Source organism: Pseudonaja textilis, chromosome 5 (assembly GCF_049901715.1).
Source record: "Pseudonaja textilis isolate UNSWEBS1 chromosome 5, rPseTex1.2, whole genome shotgun sequence".
Lineage (NCBI taxonomy): Eukaryota > Metazoa > Chordata > Lepidosauria > Squamata > Elapidae > Pseudonaja > Pseudonaja textilis.
Window position 1 is genome coordinate 18,707,728 of NC_141994.1, and position 19,810 is coordinate 18,727,537.

Below are 19,810 nucleotides of genomic sequence, written 5' to 3' on the forward strand. Positions count from 1 at the left end.
GTGTTAACAACCACAAGAGAAGATGGAAGAATTGGGTAGAAGATCTGAGGAAGAATGGAATGAACCAGGATTCCATTAGCAAACTTGTGATGAAACACAGAAGAAAGTCCACCTGCTCACCATTCGTGCTTGGTCAATATATTGGCCATGTTAAGTTATCCCGTGTTCAGACAGGGCACAGCCCCTAAACAGACTGTAGGCCGGGTTCGCTTATCTTGCTAAAGCACAAATAGAATACAGAATAACAGAGTTGGAAGGGACCTTGGAAGTCTTCTTGTCCAACCCGCAGAGAGACTTGTCCTGCTGCCTTCCTGCCACCCCCAACTTCAAGGACTTTTTGAAGGCTTCAAAAACTCACCTTCAGCAGACTACAGATTCAGCCCTTAGGTGAGGCAGGGAGAGGGGAGTCATGCCACGGCCCCTCAAGACAAACCCCAAAGTTAGGATATTGTCTGGAGTTGTTTAACTTGATCTGGTTTGGGAATTCAGTGACCTCTAACCCTAAACCAGATTGACTTGGCCTATCAGCGAAGGTCAAAAATATTGCTTTGAAGAGGCATGTCAAAGCACTGCTGATTAACCTTTGATGTGAAAGTTTTCTCTTTTTCCTTTAGCTACATTAAAGGCATGTACGCCTTTGGCTTGGTCGAAACCAATTTCTACGACCGTGCTGAGAAGCTGGCTTATCAGGTAACTGAAACCAGAATTGTGCAAATGAAGAATCTTACCTTGCATTTCTTGACAGAGAACTTGAGTTAGGGGAGAGAGAAAAATCAGAAGGGATTCATAATATCTTTCTGAGCCACGTGTTTTATTCAAAGGCCGATGTTTCCATGAATTCCATCCTTGGATACAGAAAAAGTTTCTTTAAGTAAAATTTGTTGGAAGAAGCTCTATCAAACATTCTCTGATTTTATTTTTGCCATCCTGGATGTGTGAGAATGGTTCTTGATGGCAAATGTGACCGTGTTAATTTCCTCAGAGCTCAACAGGAGATTCCTTTGAGATTTCCAAAATGTTGGTTGCTACCCTGGTTTTTGTTCCCAGGGGCAAAGAGGAACCAGAACTGATGCTCTTAATGCAAACTGCCTGAGCGTTATGTTTTCTTGTCTGACTAGAGCATTTCACACACCCCTCTACAGAAAACAAAAAATCTACTGGAGCGTTTACAGGAATGTTATGATCCCAATGGGATTGACAGAGAGGGAGAAAGAGTCACATCCTGAAAACTGACCAAGTGGAAGAAGGATGGGATGAAAACTTGGATGACTCTTGCTTCTGATTTGAGGTCCTGCTGCTGAGTCCAAACTGAATTGTTTTCCTTGTGGGAAGGTGGGTGTTCAAGAAGTCCTCCAGGTGAAAACCCAAGATTACACTTGGGAACCTTCAGAGAGGACATGCACCCAGTTGGGCCTCTTGTTGAGCTGACCCAAACTCAGCTTCTTCTCTTCATCAGTGAAGAGGAGCTTCTGAAGTCACCAGCTTCATTTCTTCCAGGAACCCTGAAGAACAGGTGTCTTCTGAACTTTTTGCTCATATATCAGGCAGCCCGGTGTAAAGGAATGTAGGGATGATCGCTGACATAGAGTAGGAGTGAACAAGTTGATGGGGGCTTTTGCAATACACTTGCACAAAATGTTATACAGTCATGAGAAAGAGGGAAGTGTGAGAACAAAACTGAAAAGAACCTCACCTTAATTTTGTTAAGTAAAAGATGGGAAAGAAGGAAACTCAGACAGGGTTCAAGATTGATGTTAGCACTGTGAGGCAGCCCAGGTTAACAAACATAAGCTAGAAAAAAGTGGAATAGATAGCACCACCATTAGATGGACTCGCAACTGGCTGACAAACCGTACTCAACGAGTAGTCCTGAATGGGTCTAAGTCTACATGGAGGGAAGTAAGCAGTGGGGTGCCACAAGGTTCCGTCTCAGGCCCAGTACTCTTCAATATCTCCATTAATGACTTAGATGAGGGAATAGAAGGGGAACTTACCAAATTTGCAGATGATACTAAGCTGGCAGAAATAGCTAACACTGAGGAAGATAGGCTCAAGATCCAGATGGATCTTGACAGACTAGAACACTGGGCCATATCTAACAAAATGAAATTCAGTGTAGAGAAAAGTAAAGTCCTACACTTAGGCAAGAAAAACCAAAAGTACATATATAGACTGGATGAAACCAGGCTCAATAGCAGTAACTGTGAGAGGGATCTTGGAGTCTTTGTGGACAACCAGCTAAATAGGAGCCAGCAGTGTGCAGCAGCAGCCAAAAAAGCTAATGCAATCCTAAATTGTATTAACAGAAGGATAAAATCAAGATCAAGGGAGGTACTAATACCACTCTATAAAACCTTAGTAAGAGTACTGCATCCACTTTTGTTCACCACAAAGATGTTGAGACTCTAGAAAAAGTACAGAGAAGAGCAACCAGGATGATTAGGGGACTGGAGACTAAAACATATGAAGAAGAGAAACTGGGCTTGGCTAGTCTAGTAAAAAGAAGGACCAGGGGAGACATGATAGCAGTCTTCCAATATTTGAGGGGCTGTCACAGAGAGGAGGAAGGGGTCAAGCTATTTTCTAAAGTGCTTGTAGGCCAGACAAGGAACAATGGATGGAAACTGAACAGGGAGAGATTTAACCTGGAAATAAGGAGAAACTTTCTGACAGTGAGAACAGTCAACCAGTAGAACAGAAGTTGCCTTCAGAAGTTTATTTTATTTATTTATTTGATTTGTCAATTGCTTACAAGATAATAGGTTATATGTAATAAGTTGTGGGAGCGCCATCACTTGAGACTTTCAAGAAGAGATTGGACTGCCATTTGTCAGAAATGGTGTAGGGTCTCCTGCTTGGGTGGGTGGGTGGGGTTGGACTAGATGACCTACAAGGTCCCTTCCAACTCTGATTATCTGTTAATGCACAAGGATTTGAGCAATGCTTTTTATGGTAATAAAGCAGAATAACAGAATCTTGAAAGCTCGGTTGAGTTCTACTCTGTCCCATCTTAACACTAAACAAATTCAAGATGGTGTTCTTGTGAATTTCTCTTTTGTGCTTCTGACTTTCTCAGGATTTTGTGATCTTTCCTGCAACTCTCCCCTTAATGCTTCCTTCCTCAGCCACGCCAAACCCAGCTCTACCCTCCTTTACACCTCACTCATTTGAATCTGGATTTGGGGTTCTCCAACGTTATTACTCATGAAAATCTAACCAAGTCTCGGGTGAAGCTCTCCTCGTAATGCAATGACAGCTTCATTAGAATGCATATTTTTCTCTTCTCTGCGTTCTTCAATTAGGCTTTAGCCATCAATCAGAGAGATGCTTGGTCTGTCCATGCTTTGGCTCACGTGAATGAAATGAAAGCGGATTTAAAGAGTGGGCTGGCATTCATGAAGCAAACTGAAAACAACTGGAAGGTAACCGTCTACTTATCTGGCTATTCTAAAATGTCTGCTAGCTTCCTCTCAGCCTGAAGGGTTTGTGGTGCACTTTGGCACATGTCACATTAGGTAGCAATAGTGGTTCCTTAAAGGGTGCCTGCGGGTTGGTCAAAAGAGTCAAGATGGCGACCGAAGCATGGGCCCTGTTTTTTCTGTGTATGTGGAGAGCTGTTTCAATGATACTTGCAGATCGTTAGGAAAGGAGAAAGGGAAAGAGGAAAGAGAAAGAAAAAGAAGGAAAGATGGGAAGAGAGCAAGAAAGGAAAAGAAGGAAAGAGGAGAAGGAAAAAGAAGGAGGGAGGGAGGAAAGGAAGTGTGATGACCCGTAGCGTTTTAAAATAACCCCAAACCCAAAACATACATTAAAGTCTGGTAAGGCCTTCAACTTAACTTCACTGTTTTATTAGGCACAGTTTAAAGTCACAAAAGTAAATGATGAGGCAAAAAGAAAACCAAAACAAACCGCATTGTCGAGAGTTCCGAAGCAAGCCAGGATAACTAATCATAAACTCCAGGAAAATAACCGAGGAGAGTCCATGGGAAGAACGCCAGCAAAGATAAACCTCTTTCAAAGTAAACTCTAAACTTCGACTCCAGCAATTCTGACTGCGCAGTTAAAAACTTATATACATAGCTCCCAGCTACAAGCCACGAGGAGGATCACGGTAATCTCCTCTTGAGTAGACCTCGCTTTTCCCTGATCCTCTCTTCCCTGCGTGACCTAGGATGGAGAGGGGATGGGCCTGGATCCTCCTCTGACTGCTCAGCCTGCCTCTGCCCTTCCCCAGCCTCCTCCACCACCTCTGGAGCCACACTCCCACTCCCTGTTGGCTGTTCCTCGTCTTCCTCAGAGTCAGTCTCCACCAGGGGCATGACAGGAAGGAAGGAAGGAAGGAAAGGAAGGAAGGAAGGAAGGAAGGAAGGAAGGAAGGAAGGAAGGAAGGAAGGAAGGAAGGAAGGAAGGAAGGAAGGAAGGAAGGAAGGAGAGATTATAATGAGAGGGAGAGAGGGTCTAAGGGAAATCCTGCCTTAGAACTTGGCCACCACATGAGCGACGTCAAGCTAGCCATGTCCACCCCAGCCATGCCCACTCTGGTCCCCCCGAGGTTAAACACAACCCTGATGCAGCCCTCAATGAAACCGAGTTTGACACCCCTGAGCTAAAGGATTGGTGGTGAGAAAGCTCTCCGCTCAGATCTTGTCACTATTGCAACGTTGCTAGCAGGTCTTAGTCAAGTCACTGTTTGCTTAACTCCGATCCTTCAGGAATATGGAAGTTTCTATCCTGATCTATCTTAGCAGACCGTTCTGAGAATGAATATTGCAACAGGGTCTGTCAGCATCAGGAGAGGGATGAGGGAATGTTTCACATCTGGAACAGCAACAGACAAGGCCAATCTTGGGTTGATTATCCTGGCATTTCTCTAATGATAGTTTCTGATAATATAATTCTGGAGGGTGTTTATTATCTTTTGGTTGGACCAGAATAAGTTTCTAGCTTGTAATGATTGTGCTTTCTCCATTCCAGGACAGTGATATGCTTGCTTGCCATAATTACTGGCACTGGGCGCTATACTTTATTGAAAAGGTAAGCGGATTCTTCCACCACTATCTATCCTTTCAGAAGGAGTGAAATGCATATGGAAAGTTGGCATGCCAAAAGTGATCGTTTTTTTTCCAAGCGGCAACTGGACTTTCTGGTTTTTCTTTGAAGACTTTTTGATCCTCATCCAAGAAGCTTCCTCAGCTCTGAAGAAGATTCTTGGATGAGAAGTGAAACATCTTCAAAGAAATACAAGAAAGTCCACTTGGAAAAAAAAAAACCCACTTTTGGAACAACCATGACCTGGATGTCTGAAAATCTCCATAGACATTTGGCATCGTCACCAAGCAGTAGAAATAAATATGTTAATCGGGCCCTTTTGGGACAGCAAACCTTGCTCTAGATGTGCAACTGGGATGGAATCGGGGCCATTCACCAGCAGTTAAGATTAAACCATGAGAATCAACCATGGATTTTGCTTTGACAACAAAATAATCTTAGGGCAGATGTGGCATCCGGGTTGTGTGTGTGTGTTTTTTGCGGAGTGTGCTGGTTTAGTTTTTCTAGTGGGATGACGGGACCTGTTGCATATGTGTGGCTATTTCCTGAAGCTGAGGGGGGAAGTGATTTTAGCAACCATGGTGCTAAGAAGGCTCACATGAAAGGGTTGGGCCAGGAAAACCTTCTTCCCTTGCCTAGTCTGGCTAGCCTAGAGAAAAGAAGGACTAGGGATAACACGATAGCAGTATTTCAGTATTTGAGAGATGGCCACAAAGAGGAGGGGGTCAACTTATTTACCAAACCACCTGAAGAAAAGACAAGGAATAATGGATGGAAATTAATAAGGAGAGAAGCAACCTTAATGAGACTTAATGAGAAGCTTCCTAACAGTGAGGACAATTAACCAGTGGAACAGCTTGCTTACAGACGTTGTGGGTGATTCATCAATGGAGGCTTTTAAGAAGAGACTGGACAGCCATTGGTCTGAAATGATATTAGGCCTCCTGTTTGAGCAGGGGGCTGGACTAGAAGACCTCCAAGGTCCCTTCCAGCTCTATTTTGATTGATTGATTGGTCAGAAATGTGTTTACAAATCAGAGTCTGTTGGGCTTTTTCATATTCCCCATTTTCTTTTGGATCCCAATGCACAGTGACCGCAACTAGGACAACAGGTTACTTGGGTTAGAATCTGAGATACTAAAATTCTAATGACTCTTTTTCCTTCTTCTTCCTCCCTGCTAACATTATTACGCATGCAGGGTGATTATGAGGCTGCTTTGACCATTTATGATACCCATGTAAGTACTAGATTTTCCTGCTTTAATTGTATTCTTCTTATCAGTTGCCCTTCAAGCAGTGAGTTTACTGCCTGTGAAATAACTACATTTCTCTACTAAGCAAAACTGGATTTGCAAATTGAGCGTGCCAATATGATTTACATAATTGGTGCTCCTTTTTGGTCTGCATCCAGTTTTGGTCACTATACTATAAAAAGACATTGAGACTCTAGAAATAGTGCAGAGAAGAGCAACCAGGATGATTAGGGGACTGGAGACTAAAACATACAATGAACGGTTGCAGGAACTGGGCCTGTCTAGTCTAGTGAAGAAAAGGACCAGGGGAGACATGATAGCAGTCTTCCAATATTTGAGTGGCTGCCACAGAGGGGGGAGGGGTCAAGCTATTTTCTAAAGCACCTGAAGGCCAGACAAGAAATAATGGATGGAAACTGAACAAGGAGAGATTCAACCTGGAAATAAGGAGAAACTTTCTGACAGAACAATCAACTGATAAACAGAAGTTGCCTTCGAAGTTTATTTATTTATTTATTTGATTTGTCAATTGCTTGCAAGATAATAGGTTATATGTAATAAGTTGGGAGTGCCATCACTTGAGACTTTCAAGAAGAGATTGGACTGCCATTTGTCAGAAATGGTGTAGGGTCTCCTGCTTGGGGGGGGGGGTTGGACTAGATGACCTACAAGGTCCCTTCCAACTCTGTTAATCTAAGCTAAGCTAATCAATTTTTAAAAAAACAACACATGCTCCTGAGTATGTGACAAGAGAGTGTTTCAGAGTAAAGACATGCTTCGCTCTACACCAGATTACCCAGTCTCTGTTACAGGTGACCACTAGAGCAGCGGCCTCCAATCTTTGGGGTACCAGGGACTGGTTCTGTGGAGAAAGGTTTTTCCGTAGATCGGAGGGGGCCGTGATTTTGCTTGCTGCCAGCATCCCACGGATGGGGCTTCACTTGTTTGTACGGCCTGGTTCCTGGCATGCCAGATGGGTGCCAGTCCACGGCCCGGGGGTTGGGAACCCCCTGCATTAGTTGGGTTAGCTTTTTGTTTAGGTATTAAATCAACCTGGAATATTAGAATTCTCTCTGGCGTTAAGAGATCTCTGTATCTCTACTGCAAAGATGTCAAACTTGATTTAATTGAGGGCTGCATCGGGGTTGTGTTTGCCCTTGGGGAGGCCGGGGGGGCGTGGACAGGGTGGGTGCAGACAGCATGGCATCATTTGTGTCGGGGGCGCCTGTGGTGGCCTAAGCATTCTGCCAGTGAAAACGGGCTCCTAAGCTCCGTTTTCAGCTGCTACAGCCTCCTGCAACCCTCTGCCAGCGAAAACAGAGCTCGTGGGGGGCATGTGTGGCCCTCACGAGCTCTGTTTTCAGCTGGGGCGGCATCCTGCAACCCTCTGCCAGCCAAAACGGAGCTTGTGAGGGCCACGCGCAGCTTTCTCAAGCTCCATTTTTGCTGGCAGAGGCACCACGGGCCGGTCCTTCGCTGTTTCCAGGGTGGCCCTGCGGGGCCAGATCTAAGCACCCCGCTGGCCGGATCCGGCCTCCGCCCCTTGAGTTTGACACTCCTGCTCTACGGCCGTTTAGAGATAATCCAGATTCAGCAGTTAAGCTCTGAGAGTCCTACTCTACCCTCCAGTCATTTGTGTATGAGTCAGTGCTCGCTTAGCCTGAGAAATGAGTGTGAGAAGAAAAACCTGTGCCGTAGGAAACTGTGGTTTTTGTGGATGTCATGTACACTTAATATATTGAGGCCTGTTTTCTTGTGGGCAGACAGTATCGTTTGAGAGCGCTTCTCCTTTGATATCTCTAGCATGTGGGCACTTTGATTTGTCATTTAGGATTGCAAATAGACAGGTAAATAGACCCTGAAGAAATGTACAAAATTTCAGACCCTTAATTTAAAGGGCTTTCCTCTCTTCTATGGAATCCTTTCTTTTTTAAACAGGAATCACAGCCGTAAAGAAAAGCAAAGTAGGAATAAGATAGAGGAAAAATTATTCTGATAGTTCTGTTGAGGAAATTGAACGGTTCAAGAAAATGCTCTTCTTCCCCTCCCCCACCCCCCAAATATCCCAGTCTAAACTCTTAATGGTTTGGGGTTTGCAGATTGCTCCCAGCTTACAGCAGAGTGGAACCATGTTGGATGTCGTTGACAACTGTTCCATGTTATATAGGCTTGAATTAGAAGGTAAAAAGAGTTCTCATACGTATATTATCTAAATATTTTCCGGAAGAGATCTCCTTCATTTTATTTCACCTTCTTCTTTACAATTCAAGTTGATATTTATATTCCCTTTCAAACAAAAAGCTTGTTCAGCTCCAGGTGTTGGATGTCCCATTGGTGAGTTGTGTTTAATTTGGGAAGAGTGAGCAGCTGAGTTAGGAACTGAATTATTATTCTGTTTGGTTCCATTCTATTCTGCTCTGTTTTATCCCACCCCACCCCATCCCATCCCAGTCTAGCCTGTCCCATCCCATTCTGTTCCATTCCATTCTGTTCCTGTTCTGTTTTATTCCTGTTTTGTTCTGTTTCTATTCTATTCTATTCTATTCTATTCTATTCTATTCTATTCTATTCTATTCTATTCTATTCTATTCTATTCTATTCTCATTCTATTCTGCATTCCATTCTGCATTCTATTCTATTACACTATTCTGCTCTGCTCTGCTCTGTTCTGTTATTCTATTCTGTTTAGTTTTAATCCAGTTCTGTATCTAGTTTTGGTCACCACACTATAAAAAACATGCAGAGAAGAGCAATCAGGATGATTAGGAGACTGGGTGCTAAAACATACGATGAACGGTTGCAGGAACTGGGCATAGCTCGTCTAGTGAAGAGAAGGACCAGGGGAGACATGGATAGAAGTCTTCCAATATTTGAGGGGCTGCCACAGGGAGGAGGGGGTCAGGCTATTTTCTAAAGCCTCTGAAGGCCAGACAAGAAATAATGGATGGAAACTGAACAAGGAGAGATTTAACTTGGAAATAAGGAGAAACTTTCTGACAGGGAGAACAAATCAACCAATGGAACAGCTTTGCCTTTGGAAGTTGTGGGAGCACCATCACTTGAGACTTTGAAGAAGAGATTGGACTGCCATTTGTCAGAAATGGTGTAGGGTCTCCCACTTGGGCAGGGGGTTGGACTAGATGACCTACAAGGTCCCTTCCAACTCTGATGATCTGTTATCTGTTTAAAAAAATGCTCCTTTATTCTTAGGGGTGAATGTGGGTAACAGGTGGAAAGCAATAAACCAGCTGACGAAGAAACATGCGCGGGACCACACCTTGCTATTCAACGATGCCCACATCCTGATGGCCTCCTTGGGTGCTCAGGATCAGGAAACCTCCAATGAGCTTCTGACCACTTTACAGGACCTGGTCCAGTAAGTGACTCACCACCCTCACTAGAGGCTTCCTTGGTCCTACCTGTTCTCTGGGGGGTCCCATGTTGTGTGTACGAGGAGCATATAAGGTCAATAGAGAGAGTGTTTTGATTTTCCAGACTAGCCTGCAGATGTGGGTCGCTGTTCTTATCCAAGAACTACAGGAAGTCCTTGACTTAAAGCCATAAATTGGAAGTAGAATATTGTTGCTAAGCAGGGCAGTTGTTAAGTGAGTCAAACCCCATTTTACCACCTTCTTGATCACAGTAGAGGTGGTCCTCGACATACGACCACAATTGAGTCCCCCAATTTTCTGTTGTTACTCGAGACATTGGCTAAGTTGAGTCCTTCCCCCATTTTACGACCTTCCTTGCCACCTGTTGTTAAGTGAATCACTGCAGGTGTAAGTCGGTAACACGGCTGTTAAGTGAATATGACTGCTCCATTGACTTGGCTTATCAGAAGGTTACGGAAGCTCATCACATGACCCCAGGATGCTGTGTCCGTCATAAATAGGAGTCAGTGGCCAAGCTTCTGAAATTTTGATCACATGACCAGGGAGGTCATGCGAGCCTGAACAATCTTAAATGCATGCCCAGGTTTTTATCGCTTGACTGTCAGGATGCTGCAGTGGTCATAAGTGTGAGACCTAATGGTCTCTTTTTTTTTGTTTCTTCACTGTGATAACTTCCAACATTTGCTTAAATGAATGGTAGTAAGTCAAGGACTACCTTCAGTAACATCTGGCTAGATTAGATCTGGGCAATTCTTTCATTTGGACTCCCTGGCCTTGCAGTCTCAGTTTTCATTCAGGGTTAATTCAGTGGTGGTATTCAGCCGGTTCGCACTGGTTCAGGCGAACCGGTAGCAAGGATTTGGCATGGGTCGCCAAACCGGTAGTAAGTACTGGCTGGCCACGCTCCTGGCCCAGTCGCCGCTGGCTCGCTTGCCCCACCCGCCCAATGTTCACTCACCCCGCCCACCTGACACTCGCCCCTTAAGGTATTTTTTTCCCCTCTCCTGATGATCAGCTGTTTATACAATCAGCTGTGCCGGGATTCCCCTTGCTGAGCCCCAGCAGAGCCTTCTGGGAGCAAAACCACCCCCCCACCTCAGGAGGCTTGTCTGAGGCCCAGAAGGCCCCAAAACAGAGCAAGTGGGGGGGTGTTGTGTGCCCTTCCTATGCTCCGTTTGTTTTCTTCCTGCGCCCCCAGAGGAGACTCCTGGGAGCAAAAACCTCCCCCCAGAGGCTCCTCTGAGGCCAGGAAGGCCCCAAAATGGAGCGAGGGGTGGGTGCTGGGCCCTCTCCAGGCTCCGTTTTCTCTCTTCCTGAGCCCCAGGGGACCCTTCTGGGAGGAAAAGCACCCCGCCCGCAGGAGGCTTGCTTGAGGCCCAGCAGGCCCCAAAAATGGGTGGGGGTGGGGGTGGCTGCAGAAAAAGCAAATAATTAAATAAAGCCACGCCCACCCAGTCACAGGGCCACGCCCCACCAAGCCACATCCACAGAACCGGTAGTAAAAAAAATATTTGAATCTCGCCACTGGGTTAATTGGTTTCATTGTACATGGTCACTTCTGATCTGGGTGTCTTTCCTAGGACCCGTACAGAAGATCACGAGCTGAGCCTGGTTCCAACCCTGGGAATGCCTCTTCTACAAGCGTTTGCGGAGTTTGACCAAGGACATTACGAGAAGGCAGTGGAACTGTTGTACCCCATTCGATATCAGATTGTGAAAATAGGAGGGAGCGATGCCCAGGTGAGAAGGGAGCTGGCTTGTTCATAAGCGTTTTTATTCCTTTATCCCAGACTTGGGCCACTTTAATTATGCTGGCTGGAGAATCCTGGGAGTTGAAGTCCACACATCCTAAAGTAGCCCTGGTTAAGAAGTAGGGTTGAAGTTAAAAGTTTTGTAAACCAAAGAGAATGGAATATAATGGACCAATATGAGATGATACGAATGCATGAGTATAAAAGACGGTTGTAAATATGTATATAATTGTAGATAAATGTAGATAAATGTAAATAGAAATAATATGCAGCTAGCACTATACTAATAACATAAGGGAAAAAGGAAACTAACTGTTACGTGTATCTCTATACTATAGTTTGTATGGCCAAAATGATAGCCAAGAAAGTCACATTGTGTTCAATTGTTTTTGATGTTTATTCAATAAAATCCATTAAAAGAGAGAGAGAGAAATAGCAATAGCAACTGCACTTAGACTTATATACTGCTTCACAGTGCTTTAGAGTTCTCTCCAAGTGGTTTACAGAGTCAGCCTCTTGCCCCCAACAATCTGGGTTTACCCACCTCGGAAGGATGGGAGGCTGAGTCAACTTTGAGCCTGGTGAGATTCAAACTACCAAATTGTAAGCAGCCGGCAGTCAGTAGAAGTAGCCTGCAGTACTGCACTCTAACCACTGAGCCACCGTGGCTCATACTGGTTGTCCTGTGGGGGAACCTCAGGAAGTAATGTCCTACACACTTACATACACACATAAATCAAGAGTGACTTGAGAAGCCCACAGATCCATAACTTAGATTTGGAAACTCAATTAGTGAAGGCCCAAAATGTCAAATGGCCTCCTTAACCCTGGTTCCAGGGCCCTCCACCTCCAACTCTGAGCCACGTGCGGGACAGAAGACTTTTAGCTGGCTGGTGGGACTTGAACACCCATTTTGCATTCTCAAAATTTGTCTGGGATTTGTCAGCTTGTTGCTTCTCTGCATTGTGAATTCTTTAGTTTTCAGTTTTCCTGGGAATTGGGTCCCTATCCCGATTTCGTCTTTCTTTCACGTAGGAATTGGGCTTGCCAATCTTCTCCCGCATGGGAAGGGTGTTCAGCCTTAGGCATTGTACTGCTTCCTTGTTTCTCTCTCCTCAGACTGTTGGTTTTTCCTGTGCTTTATTTCTCTGTTTTAGAGCACAGCTGATTCGCGTGGAAGAGTGGTTTGCCGAGCCTCAGCTGTTTTATTCACAGGGACTGCAGTAGAAGGTGTTAGAGCTGAAAAATGTCTTTTTTAAAGCACGGAGCACGCACTCCCCAAACTGTTTGTTACACCGGTTGAATCGCACCACTGGTTCCAGGATCTCGGGACCCTATAAATACATGCTGGTTGCATGTCACCCAAAGTTTGATCATGTGGGGATCAGTGGTGGTATTCTACCAGTTCAGCCCAGGTCTGCTGAGCCAGTAGCGGCGATGAGTAGCAGAGACGGAACCGGTTTTCTCTGCTGCTCTGCTGTTGGGTCCACTTGCCCATCTGGGCATTGTGCTGCTTCCTTGTTTCTCTCTCCTCAAACTGTTGGTTTTCTGGAGGATCCTACCTAGAATGACCGCTGCATTACTAGTTTCATTGGTTTTTAAGGAGAGAAAGAAACTAGCTCAGAAGGCAGTGAAATGAGCTCATGGAAGCTAAGAGAGGGAGGGCACTTCCTCTAAATTAGTCAGTTCATTATAAGCCAAAGTAGGAGGTATCCATAGGGGGAATCGAAAAAGGTCCAGATGGTAGCCAAGACCAGGTGATGAAAAGCCCACTTCTTTCTTTGTGTGTACAATGGATGTCAAAAAAGAGGTGGAGTGTTCTGACCCAGTTCCCCAAACATGACAAACCCTCTGAAGTTAATTCAGAGGTTCCTTTACTGGGAGCGCCAGTAGCCCTAGCAAAAAGTCTCTCACAGCAGGTTAACAAGGTTGTCCGACAGGGAGATGAATAGTTGTCTGCCATATCTATTCATCTCCGCCCTCTGCCTTTTATCCCCTAGAGCTAGGGTGGGGCTTCATTAGCAGTGGTGGCTCTTCCGTCCCAAGGACCGGCCCATAGATTTCCACTGCTCTCCTCTCCTCTGCCTTCAGTGCATCTGTACATCAGGCACTGGACCCAGCTGTTTCTCCTCTTCCTCATCTGCCATCTCCAGACCTGGGGGCTGTTGACTCTCCATCTGAGGGCTGACGGATGGCCCAGGCTCTTTCTCTGTCTCTCTCTCTCTCTCTCTCTCTCTCTGACAGCTCCATTCCCACTTCACCCTCAGAGCTCTCAGGTTTCCCCTAACTCCCATGCCGCCGCCTCCTTCTCTTCCTCTGCGGCCAATAGGTGACAAACATGGAGCTTCATCCTGGCCAATATCTTGACTTTTTCCAACCTTCCTCTGCAGATCTTCCACTCAGTCTGAGGATTTGCCAACCTGAGCAGCAAGTGTGAATATAATTCATCCCGAGCACCACATTCTACCTTGTAGTATTTCCTTAGAGCCCATAGCAGCAGCCATTGATTTAAAACAAAAAGGGAATCTGTTTTATGCTTAATTTTGGGGAAAAAAAACAGACACTCCTTTCCTTTCAAATTCCATGTTGGCTAACTGGTTCCTGGAAGTGGGCTGCAAATTTTGTCGCATTTACACCTAATTGGTTCCAGATGCTGACCTTGAAGTCATCTTGCTAGGAGTGAATAACGCCTCTTCTACGTTTCCTTCTCTTCCAGAGAGATGTTTTTGACCAGTTGCTGATTCACGCTGCTTTAAAATGCAAATCTAAAGCCAACCAAAGACTTGCCAGGTAAGTACAGGGTCATGCCCCTGTTGGAGTCTGACTCCGAGGGAGAGGAGGAACAGCTGACAGGGAGTGGAAGTGTGGCTCCGGAGATGAGTTGAGAAAGCTGGGGAAGGGCACAGGCCAGCTTGGCAGTCAGAGGAAGACCCAGGCCCATCACCTCTGCATCCTGGGGCACGCAGGGAGAAGAGGATAAACGTGAATGGCGTGGTCTATGGGGGAGGAAGGGGCCCTGATCCCCTTCATGGGTTGCAGCTGTGAGAACTGTTTATAAGGACAAACTGCACATGGGCCAGTGCTGGAAGCAAAGCGTGTTTTATTCTTGTCGGAGCTTATCTGTGTTTTGGCTTCCTCCCAACTGGGGTGGCTGCGTTATCTGGTAGAAGTCTGCAATTAATCATCCTTGCCTGCCATAGTAATTCCTTCAGTGTGGTTTGTGTGTGGTTTTTAATTTCAAATTAACTTTACTTTGGGTGCGGACTGCATTTACTCCCTTCGTAAACTGTTTTCTTTAAGAGTTTGATTTCCAGCCGAGGATAATTGGACACTGGGGCCGAGTTGGAGGCATTAAAGGAACTTTATTCTATTTCTGTGACTTGGTTATTTTTGTGTCATGCCCTGGGTCATCACATACAGCAAGTACTAGATTCTGGATTTTACCTGGTTGAAAGATAGCCATGAACGTAGAGGGGAATCGTAGTTGCAATCAGTAAGAGTAGCAGGGGTTCAAATTTTGACTGGCTCATGGTGGAAAGATCTGCAGTCATCACCGGATAGCAAGGAAGACAATTTTCTTTGGAGGAGACGGGGACATCTGTTGTTAATTGGAAGAAGACCGAGAACTTTTTGCTTTTATTTCCAATGCCTACAGTTCATGACAAGACTTCCATTTATTGGAGATGTGCAGAAAATGATTATTAGCCCATTTCCTGCTATTAACGAATTTGCAGCTAAATTGTGTCTGCCTGGAAATGCAATCTAAACCAATTTAGAGTTTCCAGAAAAGGTAACCGCGACCCTCCATTCCAGTTGGAGGGTTGTGACTGCCTGGAGACTGCCTTGTTTCCTTTGATGATTGTGTCTTTATTTCAGGGTGTTTTTTGATTTCTCAATGTAATCCACATTTCCGTCTTAACAACTTTTAAGATGATCAGGGAGTCCTTGACTTATGATCCCCAACGGAGCCCAACATTTCCATTGCTAAGCAAGGCAGTTGTTATAGTGAGCTGCGCTCCATTTTAGGACATTTTTGCCACGGTTGTTAAGTGAGTCATTAGAGTCGTTAAGCAAATCATTCCATTGTTAAATGAATCTGGCTTCCCCCATCGACTTCACTTGTCAGACGCTCCCTAGGAAGGTTGCCAATGACAGTTCCGGGTAGGACTGGGATTCTACTGGTTTGGACTGGTTCAGGCGAACCGGTAGTTCTGGTGAGCATTTCCCCCTGCCTCTGCTCTTTCCAGTACTTTATTTTAGAGCACAGCTGATTCACGCGGAAGAGCAGTTTGCTGTGCTTCAGCTGTTTTATTCACAGGGGCTGCAGTAGAAGATGTTAGTGCTGAAAATGGACTTTTTGAAACACGGAGCGCGCACGCAATGTGGCGCACTCACCAAACCAGTTGTTACACCGGTTGAATCACACCACTGGTTCCAGGACCCCAGAACCCCATAAGTACATCCCGGTTGCCTGTCATCCAAAGTTTGATCATGTGGGAATCGGCGGTGGTATTCTACTGGTTCAGCCCGGTTCTGCCGAGCCAGTAGCGGCAATGAGCAGCGGAGATGGAACCGGTTCTCTCCGCCCGGGCTCTGCTGTTGGGCCCACTCATCTGCCATAATCACCTTTATCCTCTGCTTTTGAAGCACAGCTGCTTTGCGTGGCACAGCAGAGTGCCGCGTGGCAGCTGCTGAAGCGACCAGGAAAGTGCAGGCTTGCAGGAAGTGAGTTGGAACCCCTCTGTGCCTGTGTGAAGTGCGTGTTCGTTGCGCACACGCAAAGTGTGTGGATGTGCATGAAGTGTGCCCACCAAGCCACACCCACCGAACCAGTGGTAAAACTTTTGGAATCCACCACTGGTGTGGATGTTTCAGTGGTCACCAGTGTGAGAATTAGTGATAAGTCAGTTTTTGCAGTGGAGCACACTTGTATGTATTTCAGCTGCAGAATTCTGGGATTTGAAGTCCACCCATTTAAAGTTGAGCAACATTGGACTAGATGAGCCACGAGTTTCCTTCCAAGTGTGATTCTATGCCTACCTTTGATGTCTGCAAAGAAAGTTGTACTTCTTTTCACATGGCCGTTCTAGGTCTTATTTGGGGGAATCTTATGATGCTTTGGGTTTTAAGCGTTTTAGAGCCATGATGCAGCATTGCAGGCTAATTCTGCCGATTGCCAGCAGTTCGATTCTCATTGGCTCAAGGTCGGCTCAGCCTTTCATCCTTGCAAGGTTGGTAAAATGAGGACCCAGATTGTTAGGGGAATATGCTGAGTCTGTAAACTGCTTAGCGAGGGCTGTAAAACACTGTAAAGCGGTATATAAGTCTAGGCGCTATTACTATTTAAAGAGTTCTTCTGTTTCATGTTTTAAGCGCATTGTCCCTTTGTTCTTTAGATGCCTCCTTATAGAACGTGATGAATTCAGGCCAAACTCTCCATTAACTGAACGACTGATGCGGAAATCAGTAGGTCTTCATGCCCTGGAATAAAGCCAACATCATAAAGAAATTTCAAGTCAAGGAGATCGTTGTAGTCCAGACTTGCATAAATCCAAAGAATGTCTGCGTCCTTCAGAAAACAGTATCTGGAAGATTTACCCTGGCTTAATTTTAACCCATCTTGGTCTTGTCCTGATTAGTTTATTGAAGGCTAGTTGCTTCCATGCATCTCTACAGAAACAAAAGGCAAGGCGACCAGATATAGAAGGCATCTGCTTATGGTCCCCTGGCAATGCCAGTTTGCAAAAGGGGGCACAATTAAAGCTTTTGGGCTGCAGGGATATCAAATAAACATTTGGTTATTCAGAAAGTACAAATTTATAGATTGCCTTTTATTTTAATGTTAAATTTTAGTTTAGTTTACTTTATTGTCATTGCACCTCGCACAACGAAATCAAACGCCATCTTCAGTGCACATCATGACCATGAAAATAATCACACTTTCTTCACACTCCACACATTGAACCGAAAATCCCCGACACCACACCAACACTGCACTATACAGCAGAATTGAAAAGAGCTACTGCCCTGGGATAGAAGCTGTTTTTCGGCCTATTTGTCCTTGTTTTTATTATCCTGTACCGTCTGCCAAATGGTAATAGTTCAAAAAAAGGGTTCCCAGGATGAGATGGATCTTTGAGAATGTTTTGAACTTTCTTAAGGCAGCGGGAATTATAAAGCTCTTCCAAAGAGGTGAGAGGGCAACCAATGATCTTCTGGGCAATGACATTAACCCTCTGGAGCGCTGTCCTATCTGCCACTGTGCAATTGGTAAACCATAGAGAGGTGCAGTAAGTTAAAATGCTCTCTCTGGTGCAGCGGTAGAAGGTCACCAGCAGTTTCTCATTCAGTTGGTTTTCTGAGAAGTCTCCGGTAGTATAATCTCTGTGGGTCCTTTTGACCAGGGCTGCAATGTGAACACTCCAGGTCAAGTCCTCTTTTAGGGTAACACCCAGAAACTTAAAACTGACCACTTGCTCCACTCGGTCTCCATTGAAAAGCAAGGGTTGGATGTCTGATCTGTTCTTTCTATAATCCACTCTAAGCTCCTTGGTCTTATTGGTGTTGAGGACCAAGTTATTGTCTCCACACCACGAAAGCAACTTCATCTCAGTAGGCAGACTCATCCCCCCCCCCCCCCCTGGAGATGAGTCCCACCACTGTTGTATCTGGATTTCAAACATGTTTACAAGCACAGAAATATTTTATATCATGAAAGTGTCAATAAGCAGCACTATCCAAAGCTTTTCTGCTGCATTTTGAAATATACTACGTACACAATCTAATGGTCTATGGAGCCTGTTGAACATTTCCAACTATCTCCAAAATAGGGTCCAGGCAGCCCTTGACTTGCCATCACACCTGGGAAGATCTGGTCATTAAGTGATACAATCACTAAGTAAGGCATATCACTAGACCTGACTTTACGGCCTCTGTCAGGTGAAGCAGCAGTTGTTAAGCAAATCCCATGGTCGTTAAACGAAACAGCCTTCCCTCGTTGACTTCGCTTGTTCAGAAGCCAACTGGGAAAGTTGCAAATCAAGACCCCATGACTGCAGGATGTTGCAGCTGGTCATAAATGCGAATTGTTGGCTGTGTGTCCCAATTGCAATTGGGCGATAGTGTGGGTGTGGGTGTGGGTGTGGGTGGGAAATAACAGTCATTAATTTTGAAGACAGATTGCAGTCACCTTTTTTCGTTGCTGTTGTAACTCCAAGCAAAAGGAAATGCATAAAGGAGTGCAGTCATAAAACATTTTTTATTTATGTACGTATTGGATTTATAAGCTCCTTAGGCAGACATGCAGGACAGTATAATCTCCATCTGCGCAACCCACTTTCTAAGATGCGTCTGACTGCACCCACATACACGTTTATCAGCCTGTCATACTAAATCACCTTTTTCCATGGTCTTCAGCTCAGGTGCGCTACTGACAAAAGTTTGCAACCACTTTCTTCTTCTTGTGCCCTGTCTGTTCTGACCCACGCCCTTTTCCAACAAATCAAACACAATCCCCAAAGAGCAGAAACCTTGTAATGCTTTTACAAAATAATTAGCTGTGATAAACACAAGTCTTGCCAAACTGTGCAAGACTTGCCAAAAGATAACAGACAAGAAATAATTTGCAAAATAAAATTTTTCAAATACAAACTCAGGATACTGGATTGTCCACGAGACTGGGGTTTCAAAACGTCTTTGCCTTCTGGAAAGTAGGCTCGTTTCACAGCTGGCTTTTATCTTCTTGAAGGAGGGGCCATTACTTAGCAGCCTTACTCCTGAGTTGTCCATGCTGTTGTAACTGCTCTTTCCTCCAAGCAATCTTGCGCGCATGTGCACTTGGCACAGGCTCCTCGGGAACCTCCTCATCGCTGCTGCCAGCCCCCACAATCTCTGAAGGCAGCAGTCCACTCCCTAATAGTTCTGGCCCCTCGAGTCCTCGCTCTCCTCAGCTGTCCGCACCTGCTGCCAGCTAACCACAACACCGTCATTGGACGTTGACAATCCTGTTGGCGATCCTATTTTTATCAACAGCCACATGAAAAAGTGCTATTGAGTTTTGTCCAACATCCCTTAGATGTTGAAGCCATGATGTTATTCTTCTTTTGCCTGGACGTTGTTTGCCTTCAGTCTTTCCTTGGAGGATTAAGTGAAGTAGGACGTATTTTTCCGGGTGTTGCATCACATGTCTGAAATATTCTAACTTTTGCTTTTTTTTAAAATGGTTTTGATGATTTCCCTTGGTTTTCCCAGGCGGCTTATCAACTCCTTGTTTCTGATTTTGTCAACCCAACTTAACAGCCGCCTGTAAAGCCACGTTCACATTGCAACCAGCAGGGAAACAAACAGAGCATCCATAGAAAAGTTC

At 45.1% G+C, this 19,810-nt stretch overlaps 1 protein-coding gene across 1 annotated transcript in view; it reads left to right on the top strand.

Annotated features, from left to right (window-relative positions):
• TTC38 (tetratricopeptide repeat domain 38) overlaps positions 1-17,261 on the top strand; it is a 28,697-nt gene extending 11,436 nt beyond the window's left edge. Inside the window, exons 6-14 of the mRNA XM_026702328.2 lie at positions 615-690; positions 3,303-3,422; positions 4,975-5,034; positions 6,249-6,287; positions 8,402-8,483; positions 9,513-9,678; positions 11,275-11,434; positions 14,162-14,235; positions 16,842-17,261. Coding sequence (XP_026558113.2) covers positions 615-690; positions 3,303-3,422; positions 4,975-5,034; positions 6,249-6,287; positions 8,402-8,483; positions 9,513-9,678; positions 11,275-11,434; positions 14,162-14,235; positions 16,842-16,935 — 871 coding nt within the window. The 3' untranslated portion in view covers positions 16,936-17,261. The remainder of the gene's footprint in view (positions 1-614; positions 691-3,302; positions 3,423-4,974; positions 5,035-6,248; positions 6,288-8,401; positions 8,484-9,512; positions 9,679-11,274; positions 11,435-14,161; positions 14,236-16,841) is intronic.
• Positions 17,262-19,810: the final 2,549 nt, after the last annotated feature.